The sequence below is a fragment of the Hylaeus anthracinus genome, unplaced genomic scaffold, assembly GCF_026225885.1.
Source record: "Hylaeus anthracinus isolate JK02 unplaced genomic scaffold, UHH_iyHylAnth1.0_haploid 2, whole genome shotgun sequence".
NCBI classification, from domain to species: domain Eukaryota; kingdom Metazoa; phylum Arthropoda; class Insecta; order Hymenoptera; family Colletidae; genus Hylaeus; species Hylaeus anthracinus.
Window position 1 is genome coordinate 4,040,159 of NW_026534838.1, and position 9,762 is coordinate 4,049,920.

The 9,762-nt window shown below is 38.7% G+C and overlaps 1 protein-coding gene across 3 annotated transcripts; it reads left to right on the top strand.

Moving 5' to 3' along the window:
* Positions 1-607: 607 nt before the first annotated feature.
* LOC128892888 (probable transmembrane reductase CYB561D1) lies at positions 608-7,969 on the top strand. 3 transcript variants are annotated; one of them, XM_054153520.1, is made up of 4 exons: positions 608-773; positions 1,184-1,281; positions 4,028-4,283; positions 5,181-7,969. In XM_054153520.1, the coding sequence occupies exons 2-4, from the start codon at positions 1,271-1,273 to the stop codon at positions 5,682-5,684; spliced, it is 771 nt and encodes a 256-aa protein (XP_054009495.1). In that variant the 5' UTR covers positions 608-773; positions 1,184-1,270; the 3' UTR covers positions 5,685-7,969. The 3 variants fall into 3 exon arrangements, with proteins under 3 accessions (XP_054009495.1, XP_054009496.1, XP_054009494.1); XM_054153519.1 differs by lacking the exon at positions 608-773 and adding an exon at positions 825-877; XM_054153521.1 differs by lacking the exon at positions 1,184-1,281 and having other exon boundaries at positions 611-773.
* The last annotated feature ends 1,793 nt before the right edge of the window (positions 7,970-9,762 follow it).

Consider the following 9,762-nt stretch of genomic DNA (forward strand, 5'->3'; position numbering starts at 1 on the left):
TGCAAGTGAATACAAAAAATAAAACGAAAGTACATTGAGCCAATTCAAAATAATTGACATCATATATCACCATTTGAAAAATGTAATTTTCATGTATATTTACAGCTCAAATTAATCTCGACGCTCGCTCAATTTCCTTTCCTGAAGTATCTAGAAATAAGTTTATTGAAGTATCTACTAAGCTTCGAACTAATTTTTAATTTTTTTTCCGTGGAAATGAATATAAAAAAATAAAGAAATCCTATTAAACCATTACAAGGTAAACAAGATTATATATCACCGTTGAAGATGGATTACATTTCCGTTATACATTTTTGCAGCTCACATTTCAATCCGACGTTTATCCACAAATAAAATGGACGTTCCGGAGGTATCGCTAAATATCGAACCAGGCCCACCGCCCGTCCACGTACGCGCCCGTAAAAGTGACGTCTGATTATCGGTGTCACGTATCCGTGGCTCTGTCTTTAATTAATGAGCGCCTCGCGTCGGGGCGGTCACGTGATCGCCGACACGACGCGTTTCAATTATCTGCCGCGGCTCATGCAACCGGGAGGAAAAAAAAAAAACAGATTTCTTCCAATATTGCGTGACTGTGCCGGTCGATTCGTGATTTCCTCAAATAGTACGAACAGTAATCTCGTCGGGATTGGCGTCAGTGCACGCGCCGCAGAACCCCGCGAAACAACTTTGTCTCCGCGGAAGCGAAAACAGCCCCGGACGCAATTTAAAAAGTGCACACCGTGATTACGCGGGGCGAAACGAGTTGTTTGGTGAGTTAACGAGTCCACCCTTTGGAATTTCGCGAAATTTCGGTTGTGTTTCTTCGACATTCTTTTGTTTTGTCCCGTAAAGCTAAATGGGACAGGTTTCACTGGTACGGTGTACTTTAAACCCTTCGCTGTGAAAGACACGCACGTTTAAAAAATATCAGCATATAGGGGATGACGGGCTGAAGCTTGTTTACATTTGCAGTTTGTCCATAGGACGCTTCGTTTCGAAAGTAAAAATTGGAAAGTTAGAAGTTCGTTGGAAGAATTGAATTTCAGGAAAAAGGTCTTTTATGTTTACAATTTTTATCTCTGAAAGTAAACGTCGTATGAACAAACTGTAAATATAGAAAAGTTTCGTTTTGTCATTCTCTATAAGACGATATTTTTTTTAAAATTCAATTTTCCTTAAGACAACAGCAACAAGATCAGATCATTACGAGATCTCAGGAAAAAGGCCTCCTAAGTTTTCAATTTTTATCACTGAAACTAAACGTCGTATGAACAAACTGTACGTATAAAAAAGTTTCGTTTTGTCATTCTCTATAAGGTGGTATTTTTTTTAAATCGATTTTTCGACTGTTGCTTTGTTGTATTGTAAAACCTCAGATGTTTCCGTAGCAGCAATTATTATGTAAGTTTCTCCTGTTGGGAAGTACGAGGAAAACCTAAAATCCTAGAACATATGTGAATTTGAATGAGGAAACATGTCGAATGATTGAAATAGGCGGAAAACACTTCGAACACCTGTCTCCGTCCTTCGATGCACGTCAAGCCACTTGCGTACTCGCAATTTTCGCTAAGGAAAAATTTGTTTCAAATCACTCCACGAACCACCCTTTTCAATGACCTCCAACATTTTTGGGACACCCTGTGATTCGTAGAAATTAAATTCTTGACTTGATAGTTGTGACACTATTATTTATCTTATATATTAAACGTTACATCTGTATAAAGTTGTAATATCATTTAATTTAATAAATGTTACACTTGATAGATTCATACTAATCAAATACTTCCCTCAATAATTCTAATGTTATTATTATTTGTTCTTTGTTATTATATATTCTGTTTCCAGTATCAAAACCCTTGAAAAACAAACTAAAAAAAGTTTCTTCATGCCCAAAGATAAATTTAACAAATTTCAAATTAATCAAATACATTTTCCCCAATGAAAAGTTTATTCGTTAGACTGATTAGTCTAAAAAAATAATAGAATGAATGGGATCTAGACTACAACAGCCGTGTAACAGAAGTTAATTAACGTACAATAAACTATTGAAAGTTAATTTAAAAACAACTCGGTGATGGCATATTACTAGCTTCCTCCAACGAATATAGAAGCTGTTTATCTTTTATTCGTTACATAAGTAATTTCCCCTTTTCTGTCACCGTCGAACGAGATAAGGAGTTCGTAAAGTCTCAACGGGAATAACCGATAGCGCGAGCGGCCGCGATAATTACTGCAATTATTTATTGAATAACGATTTCGCGATGCGCCGTCACGGACACAGGCTCGCGCTCTCGCGTTTCAACGACGAGGAAAGCAGGGCCGAAGGAAGCGCGCTAACGAACTATATTGTGGACAAAATAAATCCAAGTAAACGCAAACGTGGATGCGCGGCAGTCGCGCGACCTCCGTCTTTCGGCCGGAAGGAAGCTTGTTTATTTTATTTACTGTCTTCAATTTGACCGAACAGATTCCGACGTACCGAAGGAAACGAAAATATCATGTACGGGGAACGAAACGTGTCTTTTTTCAAAATTTCGTTCTTCCTGCGAGACAAATCCAACTTCGGACAGCGAGACGTATGTACTCTGTCCCATAAATATACGAACCTTTCAAAGTCTGACCGTTTCCCAGCTTTCTGTGTGGACCTCCATTGAAATTTTACTTGAAATCGTCAAAATATATTTCAACAAACACTTATGATCGATTATGATAAATTATTACCGGTTGCGTTGTAACAAAAATGAAAGAAACGGGGAGTAAAATAAAGCAAACAGATCTTTACTCTCTAGATAGACTATATTTTTGTGTTTTATGTACTTGTTTCATTTTTCTTTTATTATCTTTTATTATCTCCATTATTCTTTTCTTATAATTATAATAAATAGTGGCATCGAAGTAAATTTGTACTATATAACCATACTATAATTTACTATTATTATTATTATTATTATACATTAGAATACCTATATTAGTAGAATACTTGACTGTAATTGACCATATATTTTTGTTTAAATTGACACTCGTGACCCTGCACAGATTTCAAGCAACATACACAAATAACACATACTATTTTACAATGTATAACATAATTATACCATAATTTTTATTCTGCAGTTACAACGTCTCAATGAATCGTCATATTGTTACAAAAATTGGCAGAAATACGTGCCCTAAGTCCGTACATTTAATTCACACGGCAATATTTTCTATCAAACGTTCACCAGCGAGAAAAAGAGCTTCCTAAGTACTAGCATTCATTCCAACTCGCAAGTTGGCGCTCCTCTTAATTGCGATTTTCACGGGACGCTTGTTCGCATCGCACGGAACACAGTTCGGGACGAGTCCGTCCGCCCCTTGGTTCCACGCCTTTTACATTTTCGTTTCCTTCGGACCGCGGGATCAACGGACTCGTTTCCGTTTCTTGTGATCAGTGGCCCGATTTTAAAGAGGTCGGTACCACCGCGCCCCTACATGTAATCACGCCGGCACGTAAGTGCCGAGGCGTTTCGTTTGGGATTCTCCTTACCGAGCCTAAGAAGGTTACCGTCGAGACATCTGTCCTTTCGACCGTTGGTAAACGTATTTATCAGCAACCGAATGGTGGAAAAATAAGGAAACGGAGGGGAAATGTTAACAGGCGGGCAATTTTGAGATTTAGAAAGTGATTCTTGAATTTTTTTATGGTTAATATTTCTGTGCTTTGAATCGAATATTGTTTGTTCAGGACGATAACGACACTTTGCTAACAGGGGACTCCGTTATTGGAATCTCGGTAGCATTATTTTGGTAATGAATCATTGGTGTGGTATTAGTACAGTAATATTTATACAATAGAAATATTTGTGACCCAAATATGATCATTAGAATTCTCCATTCTATCTACATAAAGTAATCGAATTTCTCCGGTGGTTCTGCTTGAAAAATTAAATATAGACAATTACGACTCGGATCTAAGAGTCGAAAGATTGAAAATACTGTTCGATACTGCAAGTTTAGGACAACATTTTGATTTTTGAAATTTTAGGCGAATCAGAGAGATGAAGGATCTACCGGCGTATATGTTGAATGACATAAAGGTGTCCGAACCGTCGACGAGTGCCTCGAATACTTCCATAGATTTCGACAGGCCGCAGTCGAAACGAAGCGTGTATAGTATATGCGTTACTGCAATCGATGTCGTTAACCATATACTCATTATATGTATGACGGCGTTCCTTCTGTCCTACACGGCAAAGTCCTTCGAAGTTATAGATCTTCACGTCACCCTCTGCACGTTAGGGGTATGTATACTAACAATAAACCGCAAGCTAAATAAATGAAAATTTCTTCAACCCTTTCAGACCTGGCGTTCACAATCGAGGACGCATGAGATAATTCTTGGAAAAAGAATATAACCTTGGAAAAGTATGAAATAATTTTTATTTGAACGGTATTATTATTCACCAACTCTCGATGGATTTGATTAAATTATTAAATACAGCGTTCAATATTGTCGTACCTACTAAAAAGCTAACCCAGCCCGGAATGAAAAATGTTTAATTTTGCGCTGCCTCCGAAAATGTTGCATCGTATTTAGTACGCTTCTGATGAGTAATAATGCAGTTTAAATATGTAGAAATTATTTCATTCTACTAAATTTCATTATTTCATTCTTTCACACTTTTAATGTTTCTCGAAGTCGTTCATATATTTTGTTTCTAAGAATTAATTTGATTTCTTCCATGCCAATTTTAGTCCAAGTCAACCCGAACAGGGTTGACTTATAATTCAGGTCTGAAAGAGGTTAAGAAATCCGTGGCATGAGAAAGTTTGGGTGGTCAAAGCGTTGAGGAAGCTCGATTGGTCGCGGGAACGGAAGAAAAAGGTGAAGGGAATACTCTCAGGGCGAGGAAGTTCGCGCAACCTTGCCCAAGAGTCTCCTCCGCAGTTCGAGACGATTGCACGCGATTCAAATTGCTCCATTTATTTTCCACTTACACACTTGGACGCACCTATACACACACGCAGATTCAGTCTGAACGCCTCGCGAAAGATCGAATTTCAAGAATGACCGCGCGACTCTCTCCCCTAGGAGGGAGACAGAGGGTAACCGAGGTGGCCAAAGAAGTTCTAACGACTTGGCCAAACGACTCCGAACTTCCAACCCCTTCTGACGGACTCGATCTTACCCCTTTCAGTACGTTCTACTGATGTCAGAGGCCATTGTCGTCCTGGCTGGTGAAAGCATCTTGACGAACTTTCTGTCGCGTCGTGCCAAGAGCCACATCCACTGGATTCTCCAGGTCCTAGGGCTGATCTGCATCATCGGTGGTGTGGTGGTGATGTATCGAGCGAAGAAGAACATTCATTTCAGCACCATTCACGCGAAACTGGGTATCGCCTCGTTGGCCATCACGATCTTCCTGACCATCTGCGGTTATCCGGTCCTCGTCGCTGCGAAACTACGAAAATTGATCCGACCGGTGATCATCAAATTCGGCCACAACTTCTTGGGCATCGCCTGCTTCGTGATTGGAATGGCCTCGCAATGTACCGGCCTTAATTATTCCACGATGGAAGAATACTACAAGGCTCGTCATAGCCGGGTGGTTTCCATAATCGTCACTGCCCTCATCACGATACTCACGTTAAGGGGCGCCTTGGTGTCGCTCTCCAGACAGTTCGTGGCGATGTTTAAATAATTGAGGAAATTTAGAGAGAAGAATGTTTAGATTCGCGGTGGTTCGAGTAACGATGACGTAATGATTAAGTATTAGGTCGTCCTATAAGTTCGTTCTGTAGGATGAGGCAATATTTAACCGTTTGACTGCTAAGCAATTCTTGCAAGAACGCACGAAAACTGCGGGACATATTCTCACTCGATGTTGTCAAAGACATTGTCAAGACACACTGAAACTCGCAGTGGAAACAGTTAAATGAAAAAACTACAGAAATTTTATAGTGACTGTATAATGACGTCAGAAACGTGGGAAAATATTGTAAAACGAGAGAAATTACGCTAAAGGGTATCTTTCGTATATTAATTCGAGTAACAGAAAAATAAGTGGCATGAATTTATGGGACGACCTAATATTAATGACTGTAGCGCAGAGTCTATGCTACTGTGGCTGTCTAGGGCGGGCCTATTCTACTGCGGCTGTTAGCGCGTAACCTGTGGTACTGTGACTGTCTAGCGCGGGGCTATTCTACTGCGGGCGCTCCACGGGCGCCACGGGATACTCGCGCTCTTGTTCGGACTTTTCTTTTAATATCTCCTTAACGAAGCCTCGGACAATATTTTCGCTAAGGAAAAACTTGTTTCAAATCACCTCCCGAACCACCCTTTTCAAGAACCTTCAATATTTTTGGGACACTGCATTTATAGTAAAAAAGGTCCCCCTTGTAGTGTAATACGATCCTAATCTTTTTTCTAACCTTATTTTCCTAACCTTTTAATATGATCCTAAGCTTTTTTTCCTCGGACCTCTTTCTCTTTCACTCTCTATCCTTTTTTACACTCGATTCAAATCTACACTCGAGTCAAATTTACATTTCTATGTAAATAAACACAGAATAGAAACCTCGACTGGATAGATGCAATGTTTATGTCCCGATTTTCTCGCATTCATCCAGCCTTTACTGTAGTAAGCTGTTCCTTTGCTTGTATGTTAAAGTGCCAACGATCCTTCGGAACTTATCAAGTCGTAACGTATGAAACGTCCGTTTCCTAGGAAGGTCGAAATAGAAACGCCAACGCAGGAACTGGCCGCCATCACAATCTATCTTTCGAGTCCTTTTGACTTTACCCGGCGTCCAGGTCGGGTGATCCTTCATGTTCCGTCGTGGACCGACCTAGATCTAAAGTTGGACTTCTCGAACCACGCTGTCCACCTTCCGCCGTAGCTTTTCCTCGTTCTTTACGTTTGAAAGCAATATAAGGTGCAAGCGTGGACATCTTTAAGGCCTTTTACACCGAGGAGCCGTGTTTTTGATGTTTCTTAACGAAATGGTATATCATGGTATATCAGATCGGTGGATCGTTCATTTACTTCGACAAACAAAAACCGTTTGTTTAATATTTAATCTGGTAATTAATCGTTGCTTTTTCTTCTTTTCTTTATGAAAATTTACAGAACGGCGGCCACCGATCGTTAATTTACATTATAAAGTAAGAAGAGAAAATCTTGAAAATCTTTTAATAAGAAGCGTGTTTCGTATTTCCTTCGGCACCAAGTGTCATTGCCTTTATTTTTAAGATATCTCGGAAACTATTCATCGGATTAACTTGAAATTTGCAGGGAATATTTTCGAGATATCATACTTTAAGAAAACGCGAGAAGAATCCTTAAATAAATACGATGGTATCGAAAATCCTCCGCACGTTGGCAGCGGTAAATAATGCGTCTAGTCGTATGCGAAGTGAGAAACGTGTTCTATGAACAAATATTTATGCGTTTATAGCAACTGTAAATATGAAAAGAAATGTATAAGGAAGCGCAGAAAATCAAAAATGTATAAAATATCAATATTAAAATATTCGTTACAGTGTTTAGAAGATAAGAGATACTTTTATTTTAACATTTCGTTATCTACGTCTACAGAAATATGAATTTGCGGACATTCGCAGTGTATTGACGATAGATTATTGCTAGATTTCGTAATGTTACGTGAAACGCCTCTCGGTACACGGGGAAATCCCTTCTGCATTGGAAAACACGTGTTGCGTGAGTGATTAGAGCGTATAATCAAAGCGTAGATATACAGAGCAATTAGGGGACCATCAGGGGTTTAGTGTAGTTGCGTGGAGTCCAAGACGAGATGAAATTTGGAGACACCGTCTAAAAGAAGAAGAGAGAATGGTTAAATTCAATCTTATTTTTTTGAATCGAACAAATTATGTAACACAAGAAAGTTGATCGACTCGTTAGAAACACTAAGAATAATTTAATAATTCTTACTGTTAAATAAACTACTCTAAAAATCAAAATTAATCGTTATTTTTCAAATATGTCTCGTTTATCTTATCATGAAATGGAATTAAAATTAAACTCGTAATATCCATAAATATTACGAAACACAGAACAAGAAATTTTCTATCTCCAAGAATCTCCATCTTACAAAACAATAAATCAATACATACGTCGCATCCGGTCTCCAGTAAATCGAAGTCGATACATCCATCTATCTACGCTATTGTGCCGCGACAAGAGCGATTATCGTCAATTGTAATTGTCCGCCAGGTGTGCCGTCGCTGTTCTCGATTAATTAGAACAATCGTCGCGAAACGATAAGAAAATTCCCCGCGATCGGTTTTGTCTCGAGACGCCTTCGCGATCGCGTCGCTCGTGCGAAGTACATATACATATATTCCAACGTGTATATGGACGTCGAACCGTTTTATCGGCGCCGTCGATAAAAAGCGAATTTAATTAACGTAGCGCGTCGAACGCGAGTCTTTCGCGCGGCAATCATCTTGCCGGGGTGATTAATACGTTCGTTGAAACTCGATAAACCGGACGCCACCGATGGAAGCGTTTCCGCGTTTCGCTGACATTCGTGTAATGATATTTATTCGCAAGCGATACTGATTGCCGCATCGGGAGGCGTAGACGAGCGACGTTTCTACCAGCTCGCTCCCATAGTCATGTCCACGTGCACACGCGTCGAGCACACGTTCGCGTTTAAGTAAACACGCGAACGATATTTACACGAATCAAATGCGAGTGCATTAATTAGAATATTGAATACGAGACCCGGATCGTTATACGAGATGGATGGACTCTTTTCATGGAGAGGCCGAAACGGATTCTCGGTTTCCACTCGGAGCCGTGGGCAACTCGACGAAATTAATTTAATACGAAACGTTTGTTCGCTGCCTAATCGATGCGACCTAATCCGCGCTGACGTTATCGCATAATGTCGAGGGAAAATCATACGCTGAATTTCTCTACGCGTCGCGCTTCGGCTGCTTTCGAATTAAAGGGGAGCGTTCGGTGCCTCGAAAAGTTGATTTTCCTTGGATTTCTTGACGGAAGCTAGGTATTCAACAGGGTCAAATGTGGGTCAATTAATAAAGGTATGTTGTACTATTATGGCAAGGTACTCTAAAATCGTAGAAATAATCGTACGTTATAGGAATGCGTCTAATAAATAATTTATGTATTACATATTTCAATGTTTCATGATAATCGATACATACATTTCATGATTTTTATAAATTAACGTCTTGAGGGATATTGATACATTTCTATGTTTGCTTTTGTATCGAAATTATTGTTATTTAGGATCGCAATATCATTTAGAAATAAAGTATATATGTAATTTTAAAGTGAGACACTTATTATACTTTGAATAAAATGAACTATAACAAATTTTTATTGCGGGAAATTCAAAACTCAAGATTTATCTACCAAGAGGTGAAAAGTAACCGCGCGACACTTAGAAACGTAACGTAAAATTAATATCTCTGAAGAAATTATTGTTTATAATTGTACACTCTTTGTGTATTGTAATTATTATCGCATTTCTGTGAACTCAATCTATGACTACTATACTACAATATATTAATTTACTGTAACCGTCATTTCATTTTCTTTGAATTGCATGTTCTTTGTTTTCATTGATTTAATTTTCTGAAAACACGTTTCTTCTTTGAATATTGAAGACATATGAAGTTCTTAAAAAAATATATATAATTAATAATTTCTAAAATACATAGAAAATACATATTTTGTATATCATAATTACAACACACTATAGTTTAGAATAATGAATATTGAG